Raw genomic sequence first — 21,511 nt, 5'->3', positions numbered from 1 at the left:
GGTGTATACTTGTATTTTGTGTTTCTACAAGAACATGTTTACATGCTTTAAAGTTCAAACAAGACTGTCAAAACCGAGTATATGGCTGGACCGTGTACGGTCAGTCTGTGAATTTTTTGCTAAATTGTTATACAAATAGTCAGTGGTCATGTCTATAATGGTAAATCAAGTGCTACATGTCCACCAAGTCCGTCAAGGACACTAGGGGACGCGTTGCTCCACTCAACCAAAGAACGTATTTTGCCTCGACTCTTTGACTTAACTGGCCGTTCAAGTGGTGACGTACCGTATAGGCTACGCCACTGCTGAATCTCGGTTAATTTTAGAGCTAGATCGCCTAGTTTGACAGCTTGGTCCAAGTTTCGTGAGCCGGACGTGTGGCGCTGGACGGGCTCATTTGTATAAAGGACTCTTCCCCGTCTTTTCATTTTGAAAGAGCAACGGCCAATGAAGAAAGTCCAACACTCGGCCGACCAATCGTGTAGCTTCATCACTCAGTCAGTCACTTAGTGACAGACTTTTGCATTTGCAGGGCTTGCCCTCTGCGGTACAGCCAAAAACGCTTTACGTTTCTCATACCGGCTGTGCTGCAGCACCTCTTTTCCCCCTCTGTCTGAAACGCTCAGTTTGAGCTCCTTTCGAGCTGCACTGTTGTGATTGGTTAACCAAACCAAACTCTTTAGACTCAGCTGCAGCTTCGCTCTAACTAGTTTTGTTTGAGTGCGTGCCAAACTAACCGTTGTACAAAATGTGTTACTTGGGGACATCACCCTGTTATTGAAGAAAAGGCAAGACTTCAAGCAAGGCATTCAAGCAGTACAGGAGCAGTATATCTCTGGGGGAGGGTAACTCCCTTTGGTGTGGACTTTTGGCTTTGTAACTTTGCAGACCTTTTACACGCACAAAAAAAACACTAAAGGAAAGGGGAAAAAGCACAAAAGCATAATAGGTCCTCAATGTCCTTAATTTCTCATGAAAAAGAAAAATGAGCAGCGTTTTAAGAAGGAAATCTTTTTGTGGTATAGTTTCTGTCAGGCTTTGTGCAGAAGACGAAATTCTTTGTTTGCAATGTAACGTTACATGTAAGAATGTTCTTGTCTGACAAGTGATTCACAACTGCAACAGTTTTTGGTGTCTTACATCACTTGTCCTCTATGATACAATAAATATTACATAACTAACTAAAGTGAATAAAACTGTTGTGCATCACAATTATGCAAGCATGAATGAACTGAGCAACAAGATGTAAAACTAAAAACAAAGTTGTAAAAGTGTAACATGAGAGGTTTCCTGCACCCAGTTTGAGGTTTCCTGCCCCACTTTGAATTATACCCATATGTTACTCCAGCCAGTAAAACCCGATGTTCATGAGAAGCCCAAAGACCTCCCATTTCCGTTCAGTTACAGACATCTTTTTTCTCTCCTCTGGCTGCTCGCACATAGCTGTTAGTCTATACAACCCCTCAAACCACACCCATGGATGATAAAAGGGTGTGGATCACAGCCACCAGCAGCCATTGGATCCAGACATTGGCCAACAAAGCATAACTCCTATCCACTTAAAGTGAGACCAAGAGAGAGCCACTATGGAAGGAGGCCAGAGCCGTGCTGTGGCGCCATCCTACCTGGGATGGTCCATCTTTAACACTTTGTGCTGTTGCCTTCCTCTAGGGATTGCTGCCATCGTCTGCTCCTGTCGGGTAGGTCAACATCAAACTTTTTTTTAATCTTCATCTGTTGCTTTCTGCCCTAAAATGCCCTAAAATCAAAAACTACACAAATTACTTTAAATTTTCTATAATCTTACATAAACTTTAATGTTAGAGGCATCAAGAGGCTGTTTTGTCGTGACTAAATGGTGACTGACATGTGCTCATTATGTAACCACTCCGATTCATTTTGCATGTATATGGATATACTTTATGTTCCTGCTCCGCTGCACAAGATTAAACTGATTTCCTTTTCAGTGCTTTTTCTCTTGATGACAGATTTGTTTCAACTCTATTTGATGATTTAATTTCCTCGCTCAAACACATTTTTTTTCCAACAAATTAATTTTGATGCTTTTGCTTTTTAAAGGCCCAAAATGCAAACGCTGTCGGAGAATCAGCTCTAGCTGCGGATGCATCAAGGACAGCCAAGATCCTAAATGTCATTGGACTCGTCTGCGGAATAATTTTGATCATCATATTCATCGCTCTCAAAGCCACTAACATGTAGTGAAGACAACATTGATGATGATGATGATGATGATGGGGCCTGTTTTTTTTTTGCCAGCAAATGTGTTGGAATCTCAGCAAAGCTTTTCTTATGATGAACTTTCCCCTCCCCCCTACACAGGATAACTAAATAGAAACAGATGTCTGCATGTGTGCGCACACACAGGTTGTACCCATGTTTGTCTTTGCATGTCTTTTAATGTCGCGCCCATAAAAACATATAATGCATTGCTTACGGTGATGAAAGCCAAAACAACATGTATGAAGGAGAAAACTGTTTTGTTTACAAAAAATAAAAAATTGCAACATGAATATTTTTGTGATCAGTTATTACAAGAATTGAAGCGGAAATAATGTTCTCTAATAATGAAAAAAGACAAGTAACTTTTCATTGAATAGACACAAAGGTGTTGTAGACACATTATCTAAAATGGTCTATAAAGGCCGTTAATTGCTGTTATTTTTGTCTCACAATAACGTGACACATGATGCAAAAGAAAAGAACAAAGTGTACTAGCTTTGCTTCTCAACTCATATTTTGTCAAACTAATATAATTTGGTAAGATTAACATATTTTGCTTGACAAAACGATGCACATTTGATTCGATAAACATTATGATCAAACATTTTTCAGGTTGGAAATAATGTTTTGAAGTTGTTTTAGGGTTCGATTTTATTTCTTGAATGGATTTGGATTTTAAAACGTACATATTTACATATCACACTAGTATGGAAGCATAAAGGTCTCTACATATGTTTTGACTTTGCCTTTCTCTGTGGGACAAATAATATTTTTTCATTATGATTGTAACACTTTAGAAGTAAACTGTGCCTTGTGGGAGGATTGTGCGTCCTTCTCATGTGAAAAACAAAGTTCTTATCACGCAGAGAGTACAATAATATGCTTATCTCCATGGATGAAAGGAAGTTCCTGTCATCAGATAAAAGACTTGTTGTTTCCGTCTTGCAGGAGATAATTGATTCTGTAAAACATCTGCCCATCCTTACATCTTGTTTTTCTCTCCGTCTAAAAACTCAAGAGAGAAACTGCTCTAAGGTGTGTCCCTCCTCTGCAATAAAGAACTGAGTCATAGCATCTATATATTTTGGGTGGTTTTCTTCTCTTTCAAATAGAAGATTTTTCATCACGCTTCAGAGCTCTTCTCTCTCAAAAGTCCTTCAAGATGGGAGAGCAGAGACGTTTCTCTGTGCTTCTTCTGAAGATCCTCGACTTCCTGTTCGCATAACCACAAACAGACGCACAACAGGAGACAGTTGGGTTACTCTCCGATTACAGATAGTCTCCTGTCACTCTGTTTCACACAATACAGACAGACAAATAAATTAAAGAACAAGAAGAATGATCATAATTAGAGGAAATATTCTGTTCTTACATCTTCAGACAGCAACCCTCTGCTTGGTTTGTGAAACCTGTGAAGCAGGAAGGAAGCGTGGGAGTCTGACAGAGTCCCCTTTAAGACTCCTGAAGAAGGGGCCTCTTGGTCCTGAAACAACACACACAAATTGGCTTCCTGTCCAGAGGAAGGCACGCACAGTCTGGCCTGAAACAGCTCCCCCAGACATTCCTGCAGTATCTGTGAACAATTACACAAAACAACAATATTAAACTAATGTCACGCACATAGAAGACATCAAACTGACAACAAACCCTTAAATAATCGCTGGAATTTCAAAGGTCAGCTTTAATTGTTGCTAAATTTGAAATAAAAATGTACTCTCACAACTCCAATATCCCTTCATGCACACTTTGAGTGTTTGTATACCTTGAAGAAAAGCCTCTGGAAGGCAGGACTGGAGTCAGAGCTCATGTCTTTAATCTGGACATGGGACAGACAGTGGAGCAGCAGCAGGGAGAAGCCTCCAACTGACTGGAGCCTCTGGCGACGGACAAAGAGCGTCTCCTCTGCCTCCTGTCAACAGGGCAGTCATTCACAGCAACACATTACAGCTGCACAAAGACACACATGCATCATTCACTGATGAAAAGCGAGCATTGTGCCGCATTGATTTCCACGTACAAGACAATGTGTCTTGCTATTTGGAAGGACATTAAAGGATTAGTTTCCCATTAAAGTTTTATGATTAAGTGAAAAATACAAATGAGGAAATGCAACAAATGGATGCTAAGAGGGCAAGAAGAGGTAGATTCATCAATACAAACGTCAATAACTTCTACTGGAATTCTTGTTTGCACTTAACAAGGATAATGATAAGGATAATAATAAGGATAACGTCTCCCATTAAATGCATTAAATTCTAGATGGCAGCCGGAGTTGTATGTTGTGCAAATTAAACTGATATACTTCAAATATTGCAAACTCTTAATTTAAAGCCTATCTGCAGCTGGTTTCCTAGGAGGTGTGAATCTCTCTAAAGGAATCTGAAAGAGCGCAACGTTCACCAGAAACAAACTCTATAACCCCTAGCCCTGCAGGAAACCTGAAGGGTGTGGACTTGTTGGGTATTTACTGAGGGGTCTTTTAGTCTGACCTCTCTCCTCTGTGAGCGGAGCTGGATGAACAGAGTCTTTTGTGTCCAGAGATCAGCGGGACAGAACAGGATGTTCTCTAAAGCCTTTCATTTTTGGGACTCAACAATGAATTGCCCCTTGAGGGCTCAAAAAAAAAAAAAAAAAGATTTAGCAGCAGCAGATAGACACAGCGAGCTGCTGTTGTGGTGTTGTCTGAGCTCTTTCGGTTTTGATAAATGGGAAATGAGAAAGTCTGGTCAGAGTTCAGATGGAGGTTCTGGTTTGTTCCACTGTTCCTTACTTTCTGTACCATTCCCTCATTTTCTCCTTTAACAGTTTTTCCTGTAGTGTTTTTGATTTTGTTAAGTTTTCTGAAAAGTCTTTATCCTCTTTCATCCCCCATTAGTGTCACATAAAGTCTCATTTACAATCATCGTGCTATTCATGGGTGGGAGAAATATTCAGATCATTTACTTAAAGGGACTGTTTGTAACTTTTTAAGCGTATAAATGTAGCGGGTCGCCACACATGCTGAAATATAGAGTGATATTGTGGTTTTAGCTGACGTGTGTCGCCTCACTGTTTTGAGCGATGCTCGTCCATGTCTATTTAGAGCGAGCAAGCGCGAGCTCGACGCTGACTTTCGTTGATTTCAAGGCCACAGGTGTCGCTGTTAACAAACAAGTCTGAAAGTTACAAATAGTCCCTTTAAGTAAAAGTAGCGAAACAACACATTAAAAATACTATGTAGAACTATACTATGTAGAACGGTGTTGAATAAATTATGTTCATATTCACCATCTATAATGTTGGGAACCAGTTATATAGGTACTAACATTCTCCAGTGAGGTTAAGAACTAGTCACAAATACACACCACAAATACGTATTCTGGATCTATACTATATACCTATATTTATAGAGTGGTGCAGGGATGACGTATTTTTGTAGGCCAACCAGGATGCTAGCATCACCCTGGGTTCCTTCAACAAAAAGCCAATGGAATTTTTCCATTGGGTTTTGGATTATTGCAGAAAATAAGTTCTGTGGCAAACAAACATTTATGATACTTACACGTTTTGTTCAGCAAGAAAATCTTCACAAATGAACACCACTTTTATGATATTTGAAGCGTAAATGCAATCGCTAGAGCAAAGCTAACGTTAGGCCATAGACGAACTACACTACGGTCGCATGAGCGCAAGTATACACAACGAGGCTGTAAAGGCGGACGAGTCGGCGTGATGACATTTAGTAGTCTCATTTAGCCACTTGTTAGCAACAGTCTTTTTTAAGAAACGCAAAAGCTTCAAAATTCATAAGTGGGGTATTTACTGACGTATTTTATATCGTAGAACAAAACGTTAAAATCTCTTAAGCTTGTGTTAACCGCAGATCTTATTTCAGGCATCTAACTAAAAACCCATTAAAAAAAATCCACAGACTTCCAGATGAAGGAACTAGAAGTGCATAAATGCTAACTCATTTCCGGGTTTTAGGACTCATTCCTGACCCACTCTGGTATCAACAGAATACACTTTGACAGGCCAAGACCCAAGCAGACGAGCAGCTGCATACCATACTTTTTTTCTGATGGATAATACTGTTTCAGCAGAGAAAAGGAAATCCACGCCCCTAAAAGCCTTACAGAGTTGAACAGCAGAACATCAATAACATCCTTTATAGTGGAGGGAGAGTTTCCCATGAACAATAGGGACAGCAGAGAACATAATGTACTCTAAATGGACTATAGCAAGAGTGCCAAATCTGAAGTCATGCTGGTCTCAGATGAGCCAGCACTATTTCACAACATGTACAGAGTTGTTTCAAACTTATATAGATTCTTTATGAGAGCACTGTTGCATGCTTACAGTACAAATGTTCTTCTTAATGATTGAGAAACTGATTTTCAGAAAACCTGCAGCTTCAGCGTGTGAAATGCTTTGATGCTTGAGCTTCCAGATAACTAAAAACTAATCTGTACAGCTTGTTTGGGTTTTAGATGGTCTCAGTACCAGACCACAGTAGACTCTCATTTTCACAAGTGCTTTGCAGGGAACAGTTATATCACCCTTCACACAACCAGATGGAATAGCAGCCATGCAATAATGTCATCTTAAAAACATTCTGTGATATTGAAAGTATTTTTTGCATCCATCTCTATGGTATTTTTGTGGGTTTCATTTAATATGCATTGCCTGCTTTATTGGTTTAGGTGCATCACTTGTGACTTTATTAGTCAATTCATTATCTTGTTGATGCCAGTTATGCCATACATAATATTGAGCAATTGCACTCAATTGTGCTGAAACACATAAAGAAAATATCAAATTACACTTTCACAGAAAAAAAGCTCGAAGTTTACCTGATAGAAGAAGGAATTTCTGAAAGCGTTGTTGAAGTAGTTGTTGTTTGGGAGACTCGCTGCTATCTGAAGTGAAATGGCTGGAGTCTGTTTGAAGAGAGAACAACAATCCAAGCCTTTTTTATTAGACTACAATATTCTTATTGAAGCCACAATAAAAATGAAAAAATATCTATATACAATATGTGTGTAACAGGGAACGACATCTAGAGAACACAACAAAAAGAATAAAAGTGAAAATAGTATTTATTTCCAGATGAGATTTAAGGGATGATATTAGCCTGAATTGTTAAGGAAGGTCAGTATGAAGCTCCAGAGCTTTCGAGTCACCTTTGCTCAGAGATATTTAGAAGCTTTCCTGCTTTGAGTACCTGCCTGAGTACTTCAGGCTGCACAGAGGCTCATAATAAATTTAAATTTTGAAAATAGCTTGAGGCCAGGCCACTCAAAGCCTCAATTAAACAGTGAGAGCAATTTAAAAAATTAATAAGGTTTAAAATAACAGCACCAACCAGTTTTCGATTATGTAACGTATGCATCAGGAAGAGTCCGTGCTGGTAGACCAGGAACTCTCTGGGGTTGAGGACCGACGGGTCCAAAGGGATCAGCTCTCCCTCACACTCCCACTGAGCATCCAGGACGTCTACAAAACTCTTGCCTCTGTCTGGAAAAAACACACAACATGACGGTTGCCAGGATCTACAGGCCGTTAGTTACTGTATACTGTCATAGCTGTAAACTCATTGAAATTAGCTGTTTTTTACGAAACATATGCCACCGGAGTGATTCGTTTAGAGGGTTAGCGTTACTGTTACCTTTTTCTACCCACTCGAGTTTGCAGCTATGACTTTATTTATTCAACACGTAGCCAGTAAAACATTACTCAGACACAACAACAAAACATAAAAGTAGGTTCTGGGTTTTTGGAGTGTGAACCACAAATCTGTCAAATCTGTTGTTTTGCAAGAAACAACAACGTAGGAGGTGTCTGGGTTTGATTTCAAGTTTTTTTCTGGCTGTTCAACAAAAAGTCCAAAAAATCACACATCTTTTTGACAAATACTTGAAAGTAATATATTTATGTGTTACACATGCAACTAATTAATCCTAATAGTGTTATTGTAAGAATCTCATCATGCTTGTGTTTAGCAGCTTTAACGTTTATTATGTTCTCCCAAGTTTAGGGTGTCATCATGCTAACATTCGCTTATAGAGAGGTGAAGTCCCTCCCGTTCCGGTGGACCCCATGGGACCTTATTTCGGAATAAATATGAATGGTAGTCAATGGGGAGACGCATCATTTTTTGATCCTGTTTGAATTGTGCCATGAATCACACATTTTTATCAGCTGGAAAGTGAAAGAACGAGCGAGAACTGTTGCTCATGTGAGTATACATCCAAGTACGAAACAAACAGGCATCGTAGCTTCAGCGACTTTTGGGTGTGTAATCTTTCTAATGATATATTTTCACAGTTTTACAACAAACAGTTTTACTTTTGTTGATTTGCAAAAAAAAAAAATCTTTTAAATTGACAAACATCATACGTGTAGTTCATGGCGCAATTCAAGCGGGATCAAAAAATCATTTGTCTCTCGCCGTTGACTACCGTTCATATTTTTTCCGGAATCAGATCCCATGGTGGTCCACCGGAAGGGGCGGGACTTCGGCTCTCTACTGGCACTAGACTAAACAACACAAAGTTCAGCTGAGGCTGGCTTCGTTTTTCAGGTCATAACCCAAAATATTGGACAAATTTACAATTTGATGATGAACCTGAAAGTTTCATGAAAATCCATCCAAAAGTTGGCCAGACATTGAACTTAAAAGCAAAAATGTAAAACTCATGGCGGCATTAAAGTAAAAGTCAGGGGATCACCAAAGTCAGTTCATCCTCTGGGGACCGTGAATGCCTGCGCTAAATGTCAATCCATCTAAAATTAGTTGAGACTTTTCAGTCTGGACCAAAGTGGTGGACTGACTGACATTGCCATCCCTAGAGTCACGCTGCTAGTGTGTCCAACAAAAAACGCAGTACACCACGATCTATTTTTACTGCATCATTTACCAGCACCTCAGTAAAACAGATCTGACTAAATTAAACCCTGAGTCCCAGAAGCCAAACAAACTAACATATGCCTGAACATTTGAGGTTGAGAAAATTACTACCATCTGGGCTTCATCAAGGCTCAGGAGAGCGGTTAAAAAAACATGCAGCCAGTGCTGAAATCTATAGAACTTCCCCACCTACCAGCGAGCCCTCCTCTAATAAGCCCTGCCTCACAGGTCCAGCCCTTTAGCTGCAGCTCCGTCCCCTTCAACAGCTGAAACAGAGGAGAGAGCTCCAGCAGCTTGGTCCACTCCTCTTCTGGGGAATAAAAGCAACATGGATGGATAACGTTAATGTGGCACGCCACGTGTCACACGTTCTAACTATGGGTTATTTTACAGCATGATGTCACCTGGAATTGCGGGGATGGAGATGCTATGTGTAGGCTGAGCAGACTCTTTCATCGGCTGGCTCTCTGTTTGGAAATCAAGATTGAAATGACTCATTATCATTGAGGGAATTGTTTGGAAGGTTTGCATAGCTTAGCACAATGACTGGCTCTGTCCGACAACAAAATCCACCGACCAACACCCCTATAGCTCACTAATCAACTCGGTTTACCTACTTCATTTAATCCGTACTAAAAGTGAAGAGTAAAAAAGACAAGATGAAGAGTTTTATGGGCGTTATGTGCAGGTTTAATTCTCGGGGAGAGGCAGTGACTTTCTGGAGTCTCTCTCACGGTTACAACAAGACTCCAAGAAGTCACTACACACGGCCAAGTAATTGTTGTAAGACCACAACTTTTTTTACACAAGATTAAACAAACAAGATATAACGTGTCAATGTATTCTCAACAACACCAACAAAACCACTTAGGTAGTTTTAGGAAAAGATCGTGGTTATGCCACGTCTGGTGCGGCGTAACCACGCCGCACCGGACGTGGCATAACTTAGGTACGCACGTTTTGTGACAAAAACTACTTAGTAAGGTTCAGGAAAAGATTGTGGCTTGGGTTAAAATAACACCTGAAGTGGCATAACTTACGTATGGAAGTTACGTGACAAATAAATCAATGTTAACCTCTGGTTTCACACAGGATATGAACATCACTCTCCTGTAGCTATATTTTAATCCAAACATTGACTTATTTGTCACTTAACTTCCGTACTCAAGTAATGCCACTTCTGGAGTTTTTCTAACCCAGACCATGATCTTTTGCTAAACCTAACTGCGTAGTTTTGTTGAATAAACCTAACTAAGTTGTTTCCTGTGAAGACAGAAGTTTATTTTGAAAAGACTATGCATGTAACAAGCGGAAATTGACATGTGTTGCTGGACATTCCTGGGAAAAAGCGCCAAATATGAGGAATAACTTTTCGTAAGATATCATACGAACCGTTGTATTGAGATACGTTGTGTTAACTAGTGAGCTTTAGAGGTGCCGTTTTGGATTTTGGATTTTTTTGGACGAGCCAGGCTAGCTGTTCTCCCCTGTTTCCAGTCTTTATGCTAAGCTAAGCGTCTACTGGCTATAGCTTCATATTTAATGTACAGACATGAGAGTGGCATCAATACTCGCATCTACAGTAACTCTCCGCAAAAATAACGTTTCATTTTGCAGTTCATCTTGACAAGCACTCCCTGACAGAAGATATATTGTATCTCAATACGAACTTTCTGGTTAAATAAAAATTAAATACAATTTTAAAATAGGATACCCGTATTTTTCAAAATATCTAACTATTCCTTTAGAGGTGTGCTTTGCTGTTTACAGCTAGAATTGTGAGTGCTCAATTTCTGTCTATTTGTGGGTGTGTAGGTGTGGACGTGTGAATATCTGTGTGTCCTTTCCCAGAAGTCTGTTAACTGAATAATCTAGCAGAGAACTTGCAATAGGTACATACAGTATAGCAGTGAAGCACAGCACAGGAATACAACACGGGGTGAAAGGGGTCGCACATATAGTACCGCTGTATGATTTGTGCTTCGTCTTACCCTGGGAGTGAATGCCGGAAGATGAGGTGTGTCTCTGTGAGTTGTGTGTCGGTGCTGAGCTGACCTGCAGACCGGTGTCCTGGGACTGAGCTAAATGGACAGGCTCCCTCAAAGACTGAGTGGAGATTCCTGCAGAAACACAAAACCATCAGAGATCTTGCAAAATCAAAGTATCTCCTCAAGTAGCTGTGAGGCTTTTGGTTTTGTGAAGTTAGTTCTCTACAGACCAAAGACACATTAATTTGAGTCAATGCACTTTTACTTTTGAGGGCTAGTTTTGATAGAAACATAAACTATTGTCTTCTCATTGTAAAACTTTTTTGTACCTGCCATATTCTGTACATATACAAGCTATGTCTTATTTCCAACACTTGTCAGAATCATAATAATCTCCTGATTCTTCACTGTTCTCATTGTACTCTATCTCTAATCTCCAGAGACTTAACAGAAACTCAACAACACGCTGGAGCTATTGATTTCTTAATGCAGCACATATCGACGACAAGGTGAATTTTTACCAACACAGTGGCTGTTTCCCTTCTCACTGCTCCATCCTGCTAAATTTTGACAAGCAACATACTTCACAATATTTCTACGCATTCTCCATACACACACACTTTCTACACACACATACACACATGTTATCTCAAGGCTTGAGAGAAGCACATACCTTTCACTACTGGCACAGAGGCTGTCCAGACTCTAGAGGGTATTTCCAACCCATATGCCTGCTTTGTTGACAAACCTGAAACACGTCAGAAATCATACACCTAAAGTACAAGAATGCCAGCATTCTATATTTTTCTTATCGTCAACAAACCTCACGAAAAGACCAAAACCGAGTTTAGTCAGAGCCTGATGTAATGTGGTTGATTATTCTGCGCCAAAGCATTGTTTTTCAAAAACTATTAAAAACACATAAATGAGCCCCACTGGGTGGCATATTCCTTCATTACAATCGACACGGGTGCTGTAGTTTGTTAAGAGTCAATCCCACATACACCACCCTGCTGCTGTAAATACTCACTAAAGCGCCAAATGTGTATTTAATAAATAAAACAGAAAATAATCCCCAACAAATGCACCATTTGATCCTGTTTAATGCGATGTTTGTTAAAATCTAAAGTGCTCAGCTTTTTTGGAAGCCTGTTTTGGTCTTTTGAAGTAACCATTGTGCTTGGCTTTGGTCTTTGCTGACAAAAAGAAAGAAATATAGAATAACACCAGTTTTATCTTTTGACAGCAGTAACAGAACGTGTGTAGATAATGGCTTCCGATCTATGAATTTGCAGCCCCACATAGAGCGAAAGTACCAGGAAATGTGGGCTGCAGTACAGCAATTTCAAAGATTGCATATCAAAACAGAAACAGCAGAAAATTAGTATAGCTACCAAACAATGCCATTATTCAATGGGGGGGCTTGTGCTTTCTCCGGAACTACGTGTACTGCATATCTAAATGTTTGCCTCCTACATGTATCAGTACCCTTATCATGTAGTAAATATAGCACCCCTATCTAGTGCTCATTCAGTACCAGACATGTGATGATTGCAGGTGTTGGGGGAGAAGCTGGCAGGCTGTTTGTCTTCCAGGAGCTGGTTCAATCTCTCCAGCAGTGGCAAGGCCATCTGTTGAAGCAGACCCCTGACCTCCGCAGTCAGCCTACGTCCATTGCACTGGACCAGACCATACTCCTTATACCAAAAGTTCCCACACAGTACGGCCTAAACAAACAGGAAAAGGGCGGCAGCTCAGAATAACGCCGGGGGAAATGGAGATAACCTAAACAAAGATTTGTCAACTTTTTGATAACTTGATTATGTAATTAGCACAATTTGCATCTCAGGTTCAAATAAATAGAGTTAAACCTGCAGTAGGCAGAATGTTTTTGGCATCATTGGTTCAATTCCATAATAACCTTTCAGCATATTGTAAGTCAAGTGTTCTGAGAGAAAACTAGACTTTTGCACCTCCTCATGGCTCTGTTTTCAGGCTTTAAAAAATCATAGGCCAATCATAGGTCATTTGAGAGAGAGCGTTCCTATTGAGCGTTCCTATTGGCTGTGCTTCAGCTGGTGGGCGGTGCTTGATATTTCCTCAACTGATCTCAACATGGCTGCTGGGTCACAAACTTTCTCATTTTACAGCTAAGCAGTACACTACAAGATGTTTCTGAAAACATTTGAGGCGAGAAATAGTCATAACAGAGTCTTGATTCATGTTTGATCAGCGCTGCCTAGTTTGACCGTTTGATCGGAGTTCACGAGACTGTTGACTGACAGCTGCTCAGAGACAGCAGACTCCAGCTCGGCTCTGATTGGTTGTTTTCCTCCGGTCTGTGAAATCTTGCAGATGCCATTAGGAGCACCGGAGGACACAAAGGAACATGATTTTTTTTTCAGATTACCTGTCACATGTACTACTGTCAGGATATAGTGACCGTTTTATAAAAATAACTTTTTTAAATCATATTTGCTCCATTTCTACCCACTGCAGCTTTAATGATGGAAAAAAGACAAACAAAAAAAGAGAGCGATACACTTCCCTGCATCATATATTTAGGTTTTTATTTATGTGGTGTCTCTGTGTGTGTTTTGACCTGAGCGGTGTCGGCGCGGAGCTGAGAAAGGTGTCTGACAAAGTGCAGCGCATTAAGAGCAGCCACCAACTCTGTCTGTCTGGAACAACACTGCTCCCACAACTCTCTCTGTCTCAGCTCTCTGTCCTGGAGGAACAATAAACACAGGCTTGAGTGAGTAGAAGAAACATGAAGTCTTATTTACATTTAGATGGCAATATTACATCTCATAGCACAGGGGCTGGCATCAAAGTTCAATGACTAGACTTTTGAAAGCCCCTATGTAGCATCATGAGTCATATGCATTTAGCATTGGTGGTGTGAACATCTGACCTAACTGTGTTAGTCACCAGTTAAGCTACAGGGCAAAAACATAGACAGCCATTACTCTGACCAGAGCATGGAAGCTTGTAGCCCAGTCTCCTCCCTGTGTTGTCCATTTTTCTTGGTCTTGTTGCAGCTGCTCCATACACACATCCACCTTATCAAGGCCCGACACGAGCTCTGAGTGCCAAACACACTGCCGATCCCACTCCTGCTCGTCACCTACAAACCCAGACGGAGATGCACAAAGACATGCTGCCAACCCAAATAAAATGCTGAACACTGAAATTATGTTAATTTCTCTACAACTGAAGGGTGTGGATATGAGACGCTGGCATGAGGCATCTCTCTTTTGGCAAGCGATGAATTATAACAGCAGAGTGGGTCATGAGTGTAATTTCCTTCATGCTCTTCATTCTGCCAGCTTGCCAGCCAATTTACCCAGTGTGAGAATGTGTAAGACATGCGGGGGCAAGATCAGAGCCAAGTGGGAGCACTGAGCTGCTCTCCTCTGCGTCTCCGTCTGCGCTGAATCCTGCAGCTCTACGGCTGCTTCCTTCAGCTGCCTCCCCGACCACTGGACCTGCAACACAGTGCACACTTATGCTTGGAATATGAAAAGTGGAGGCACATAAATTTGCATATAAAAAGACACACTCAACTTAGAGAACAAAGGTATAAGCACACATGCACACACTCATACACAGAGATAAGGTGACTTTGCAGTTTGCCCTAACCACAAACTTGCTTATACATGCAGTTTGCACAGCAGGGGATGAAAACCCTCTCTAGAATTACTTTCCAATGCTGTTTGCCTCAGCATTCATACATCCCCTTACTCATTCCCAAATGTTCAAAGGGCTCAACCCCTTTGAATTTCCCCTCCTATGCTCAGAGGCCAGGCTAAGATATTTACAACCAAAACACCAAACCCTCCCGCCCCCGCTGCTGACCTCGTAAGAGTTCGCTTCTGCAACTCTAAAGAGACACTGGAATAGACCTGAGTCCAGATCAGAGAGAATATCTTCCTCCCGCTGCCTCTGCTGCTGCCAAGAAGTGTTTCGCACACACACCTCTCTCTGCAGCGCCTCCACCTGGCACACAATAGCAGCAACAAAAGAAAGCAGAAGTTCGCTAAATTCCATGTAACTGAATTGGATGGGCTGCAAACTTAAATGCAAGAGGTTTAAACATAACATAACATAACATAACATAACATAACATAACATAACATTACATAATATAACATAAAGATTTTAATCATTTTTATCAAGTTCACAAAAGTTCCTCCTGCTATAAAATAAACCTCAGGTAGAGAGCTGCATCACTTTTATTCTCTGTAGTCATATGAAAGGTTTCTAATCATTTATGGAAAAACCTCTCTCAATTACTTCCCCACCTGCACACTATCAGTTTGATCCGCCACCGTTAGCCAGTAGGAAGCTGTGATAGGTACAACGATTTTTCTGGACACATCCAGCCTGACTCCAACCACCGGGGCCAACACCCCTGTCACTGGGTCAACAGTCTGAGATCCATACCGAATGGCCACCAGGCCTGTGAAGTGCAACAGCATATAGACACAGAAAAGGGTGCAACATGCTTTATTCTGTATTGTTTAATATAATTTAAAAGCAGATTAGATGAATTCTCGGGTGACTGTGCAATTGTTTCGTTTTTCACAGAACCTTTTCCTTCGGGGTCCTCCATGGTCCCTGCCAGCGGTGTTATAATCCCAGAGACAAGGTCAGTCTGACACCCCAGCACAGGTACACTAAGACCAGATCCCATGGGGTCAGGGTACTCCATCCCCAGCAGAGCTGGCACACACAGATCTGAACCCAAGAGAGGCATCTCTCCTGGTTTGAACAACACAGAAGTCAGAGGGTTAGAGTGGAGGAAACAAAATATGATATGGTGCTCAAATATTTATTTCCCAAAGTATTCCTGCAAGTTCTTACGGCCAACACATTTTTAACAAGGTAGAGAGGTGCAGAAGTAGGTCGATAAGACTTTTCTGACTAGTTTAGAAAAGACTGGCAGTTTTGGCATTCGCTTTACTTCAGTGATACTTTACTGTATTTGGTTAAATTCATACAACCTCTAAACCAAAGTAAATGCAAAAATAAATACAGACAGAGTGAGGTACATGAAACAGGATTGTGGCTGCAAGGCGCGTCTCACAAAGCATATAAGAAGCAAAAAAACTAAGAAGCAGATAATCAAGCAGAGCACACATGACCACACATGACCACAGCAGCTGTATTATTCAGATTGGCAACGGCCTCGAGCAGAGCGACAATATTTCAGTACTGACGTAATTTGATTATCGATGTGTCAGGGGCTCAAACAACTAAAAAAAGATATAACCACGGTGCCTACAGTGCAATCAACTTTCACATTTACATAATGTAAATCCTGTGAGACTTATATTAAACTTGCCACTTTTTATGAGGTAAAGCATCTCTCAAACAGCATTGTGGGTAAAGTGCTGTACTGTATGATATGGCGGTGTGATGACTGCGAATTTGTGGTCTAAGTTAAAGGTTTTAATGTCTCTTTGAGCTTTGAGTATAATCTGTGTTTCCGGTATTCTACAATATGGATATGGGTTACATAACTGTAGCATATGTGTCATTGTAATGTGGTTATGTTGGACACGCAGGTCACATGCTTGGTTTCTGTGGAGAGCGGTTGCTTGTGACAAATAAAGGTCATGTGAAAAGTCTTTGAGGTATGAAAAATGTCATCATCCTTAGGCTTTTGAAACCTTTCCAAAGCCAAAAAAAATACATAAGTAATTATATGCCTAAAACTCTTTGTGCTCTTGGTAGTAGAAGGCTCTTAAAGACAACATTGTGACATCCAGAAGGAGCCGCAAAAAGTATATATCTAAAGGTATTATATCTAAAATATGAAATGGTCTTACTTTCAAAAGCAGCAATAGCCTTCAGTATATGAATTTCTATTCACATATCACAATAAGAGGTGTAAAGAAGAAACAGATAAGCAAATACAAAGTAGTATGTTTTTTCTACTCAGCAATGAGCAGATTAATAGCAGCGATGACAAGCAGAGATTAAAAAGAAAAGGGATCAAACACTTGCAAAAGTTTTAAGAGATCAGGAAGACAGATAGCTCAAAGAGAGCACATCATTTGCAGCAACAAAGGGAGGACCATCAGAGTGCCGAAAAAGGAGATATTTTAAAAAGTGAGTTTGTGTTGTATAGCCCACAGGAGACTATACTCAAATCCATGCACCCTCTCGCTCGCACTTCCTCACCCAGAGTCTTTCCATCCTGCTGGAGACCTGCAGCCCAGTCCAGCAGGAGACCCAACCTGGTCTGCAGCTGCAGCTGGCAGTGCAGGCTCCTTCCCCAGGCCTGCTGGAGCTCCTTGGTTGCGGCGAGGAGATGATCTTGCCGACCGCTCCCTCTCTCGCTACCCTGGTGGTGCTGCAGAGTTTGGTCTGATCCCCACTCCTCAGTGAGTGGCTTCAGGAGCTCCAACACTTTGAACATCACTGCCAGAACCTAATCGGGAAATGTTTCACTCTAGTCTTTTTTTTTGGTCAAATATCTAATGAATGAGTCTGTTATCTGTGTCATAACATGTATACCTCTTTCATAGTATTCATTTATTAATACTATGTGTATCATTCCTCCAGAAAGAACTCCTAAATAGACCTTTTGTTTTTTTTCAACTGCTGTTTTCAAGATCAAGAATAAACTTCTCAACTTTTAAGCCAACATAGAAGAACAAATGGAAATTTTAATATCTACAATTTCTTCTTTCATCTAATCGAGCACCTTGCTGTCTAGCAGGGCCTGGTATCCTCCTGCATTAGGCAGCAGCTGCCCGGCCCGTACACTGGCCCCTCCTAGTCTCACCAGCCGCCCACTCAGAGGTTCGATGAAGGACTCAGCCAGGAGGACTCCACCTACTGGCTGCACGGCTCCTACACAGAACAAAGTGAACTCACTGAGGGTATGGCCACTTCAACACAGGCTGTGCTGAAGACTCACCAGCATGCACTGTACCTGTTACTGGATCCAGACTGACCCCGACAGTGAGCACAACATTCCCCGTCCTGGAGTCCAGCATGGGATAGCCCGTCTGTATTGGCTGCAGCAGGCGGGTGAGGGGACAGACATGCACCCCTCCCAGTGGGTAGACCAGTCCTGTCTCGGGGTGGATGGTTACAGCCAGAATGGGCACCGGGACCCCCGTGTCTGGGTCTGCCATGGGAGCTCCCAGCTGCAGCCTCTGGCCTGGTCTGAGGCCTCTGAGCCGGGTGTTGGGCAGAGGCTGGTCTGAGTGGCAGGAGGTTGGGTAAGGGATGAAAGGTAGGAGGGGACTGTCCCACTTCTTGTTGTCTGCTGAGAAAGCACAGGTTAGTTGGTTAAAAAGACGGTAGAAATAGAAAGACCCTTGAAAACTCTGTCACAGTTGCATGTCATCCATCTGAGTGATCTTGTATGCATGGACATGGAGTTATTTTGAATGATATGCAGCTTCTTTCGTTATACCTACTTAACCACTATCTACTTCAGTTATTGATTTCCTCCGCTTTTACTAATAACTTTCAGTAAACCACAGAGAATGGGCATGAAAGTATTATATTCATTTCGTTTTGAAGTGATATTCCCACCAAGGACATATCTGAAAAACACAAATTATATGAATAATTTTTATTCTAGACCTCTGGCCAGTCCGTCAACTACTCAATTTTCCCAATTTTGTGAGCATAGCACAAGTGAGCATTGTCAAGAAGAACAGAACAAAAAAGTCATACCTTGTGAAAAAATAATGGAAGAAAAGAAGAGGACATCTGTTTCCTCAGCTGAGGCCATTATTCAGGAGAAAGTGCTGCCGGTGTTGAACTCTATGTAAAATAATGAGTCTAGAAAGAAGATAATGGGCTGACAACAAAGCCTCGACTAATGTCTGTTATTTGAAGGTATAAGTGGTTGAAAGTGGAGTGGAGTGGAGTGCCATCAAAGTCCATTTGAGCTGCATTAGAAGCACCTAAATGTGATGTTATGTCATGTGTATTTGACTATTATCCGCAGAGTAAAATGTGCATCACCAGTATTTTGCTTCAATCATTGAATGCGTTTTCCTCTGCAGTCTTAATTTAGTTTCAGTCACCCCTCATGTTACCTGTGCACGAGTCAGTTGTGAACACCAGTGTGGAGCTCGCAGGATCGTAGGACACGTTGCCGGCTATGGGCATAACTCTGCCGGTCTGTGGGTGGAGGAAGAACTCTGGTGGCACTGCCACGGTGTGCCCGCTGCTCAGCAGCATGTGGCTGTGAGCGTTTGGCCTTACGAGGCCTGTGACCGAATCACAATGAAGGGCCCGACAGACACGCAGGGACCCATCAGGACCTGGAGTGAGAGAGAGGAGAACGATCATCAAAATGTAAATGATTATGATGATTAAGTACGGTCACATGCTGGTCTGCTTTTCATGCAGATTTTTTCTTTAATGGATCGCTGTAGCGTAAAAACTTGAATCAATCATGCGTCCTTATCATTTAGGTACACTTCTAACTCCCTTACCAAAATGAAATTTATTCAAGTGTGCTATTAGTATACTTCTTTTGAACTTAAAATAAGAAAGTATACTTTCAGTTTACTTTTTATGTACTTATCAGAGATATACTTAACAAAAATATACTTAAATACACTTGGCTCATACTGACAAGTATACTTAAAAGTCTAAGTCTACTTGGCTTATACTGACAAGTATACAAAAGTCTAAGTATATCTTTTGATCAAGATATACTTAAGAAAAGTATAATGAAGTACTCTTGCCTTATAGGCCTACAGAAAAGAATACTTGGCTTGTAGTTGTGCTTACTTTGATAAAGTAGCCTATTAAAGTGTGTGAGTTTGTAAAATGATCAAGTTTTTGTATTTTCTATTCACCGTAGAGGCATGCTAAAACAACACATTTTATAATTTTTTTTAATCTCATCACAAATCATCAAGTCAAATAGCAAAAGGAGCAAGTATCTTTATCTAATACATAAATCATTGGCTAAGTACTATAATTTAAAGTATGCAAAGTATACTGTCATGAACTAAAAAAGCAGAGATGCTCACAAGTCATTTTTTGCAAGTCCAAGTCAAGCTTCAAGTCTCTTTGTTTATATTCCTTTTTATGAGCTAATTGTTGTAGAAGAAAATGTTTTTACTGTTTTTTCTAGAATGAGTGAAAACTTGAACATACAAAACTAAATGTATGGACCTGTATGGGTGTGAAGTAATGGAAAGTGTAGGTCTATCTGTTTTCAGAATAGAAAGGTGTGATTTTTTTAATTTGATTTTGTTGTTGCAGTGCACATTTTTAGCAACAGATGGAGCTGTTTCTCTAAGATTCAAGGACAGAGTTGTTGCTGCTGTTGGACTCACCAAAGATGTGGTCCTTGGTCAGCACAGCTCCAGTGTCAGGGCAGAGCAGCTTGGCCCCTGTGCCCTCGCCCAGAAACCCCCAGGCTCCCTGACGCTGGCACTCTGCTGACACCAGCTCCCCCATCTCCTCCACCACGGACGTCAGCCTCTGGATCAGACTGAAGATGGGAAACGACAGATTGAGGATGTGAGGGGATTTACTCTGTTCTGATTGTTGTTTGTGATACGTTGCGAAGGATAAATGGAAGCTTTACGTTTGCTGGAGGTTGTTGTTGTTGTTATAAACTTTGGACAGTAGTCTGGTGCACTCTCTGAGCTGAGTGGTGAACACACTGTGGACCCTCTGCTGGGCCTGCTGCTCTCTCCTCAGGACCTGGAGACGCCAGAAAAACAGTCAAACATATAACACAGTTAAAAATAATCAACTAGAGATGAAAAGTTGATTAACTGTTAATAAACAGAAAATTCATCAGCAACTATTTTGATAATCGGCTAATCATTTTAATCACTTTTCAAGCAAAAATACAAAACATTTTCTTTTCTAATAACATTTTTATGTCTTAGATTCTCATTTTATTTATTTATTTTTTTAACTTATATGATTTTCTTTTCTACATATTTAATTAGCATTGTTGGTGGGAGCTTGAGACCCAAGATTTTCATTGACAACAACTGCTTGAAACTTCCAGCTTCTAAATTATGAGGTTTTGCTGCTTTTCTTTGTCGTGTGTGAAAGAAAAACTAAATATCTTTGGGTTTTGGTCTGTTGCTTTAATAAAACTTGCAATTTGAAGGCATCGCCCTGGGCATTTTCCACCATTTCAGACAGTCTGTAGACCAATTACTCAATTAATACCAAAAAAGAATTGTAAGTTGCAGCCCAAAAAAAATTGTTGTCTCTTAAAATCTGCGAAGAACACATAAATACACCCTTTCTTTCTCTTTATATGTCTCTGTCCTTGTAATTAGAATAAGTGGTTTTCAGAAGGAAATCAGGATTTTCCTAATTTTTATAATGAGATAATGGGAGATGAGGATGTCATGTAATGTAAACCTGCAGCTGACTG

The 21,511-nt window shown here is 40.8% G+C and overlaps 1 protein-coding gene across 1 annotated transcript; it reads right to left on the bottom strand.

The window, feature by feature from the left end:
- Positions 1 to 2,874: 2,874 nt before the first annotated feature.
- Positions 2,875 to 20,887, bottom strand: si:dkey-103g5.4. The gene is made up of 22 exons (XM_037776444.1): positions 20,699 to 20,887; positions 20,445 to 20,602; positions 19,188 to 19,415; positions 18,065 to 18,403; positions 17,834 to 17,982; positions 17,308 to 17,557; positions 15,712 to 15,882; positions 15,423 to 15,580; positions 14,977 to 15,117; positions 14,465 to 14,606; positions 14,094 to 14,245; positions 13,721 to 13,846; positions 12,656 to 12,845; positions 11,792 to 11,866; positions 11,122 to 11,250; positions 9,535 to 9,597; positions 9,324 to 9,440; positions 7,586 to 7,737; positions 7,074 to 7,160; positions 4,004 to 4,150; positions 3,614 to 3,814; positions 2,875 to 3,454 (listed from the first exon to the last, which is right to left on the bottom strand). Exons 2-22 carry the CDS (start codon positions 20,566 to 20,568, stop codon positions 3,365 to 3,367), a joined length of 3,231 nt encoding a protein of 1,076 aa, XP_037632372.1. The 5' UTR covers positions 20,569 to 20,602; positions 20,699 to 20,887; the 3' UTR covers positions 2,875 to 3,364.
- Between the last annotated feature and the right edge of the window lie 624 nt (positions 20,888 to 21,511).

This window comes from Sebastes umbrosus, chromosome 7, assembly GCF_015220745.1.
Source record: "Sebastes umbrosus isolate fSebUmb1 chromosome 7, fSebUmb1.pri, whole genome shotgun sequence".
Lineage (NCBI taxonomy): Eukaryota > Metazoa > Chordata > Actinopteri > Perciformes > Sebastidae > Sebastes > Sebastes umbrosus.
This window is presented reverse-complemented; position numbering and strand designations above follow the sequence as displayed.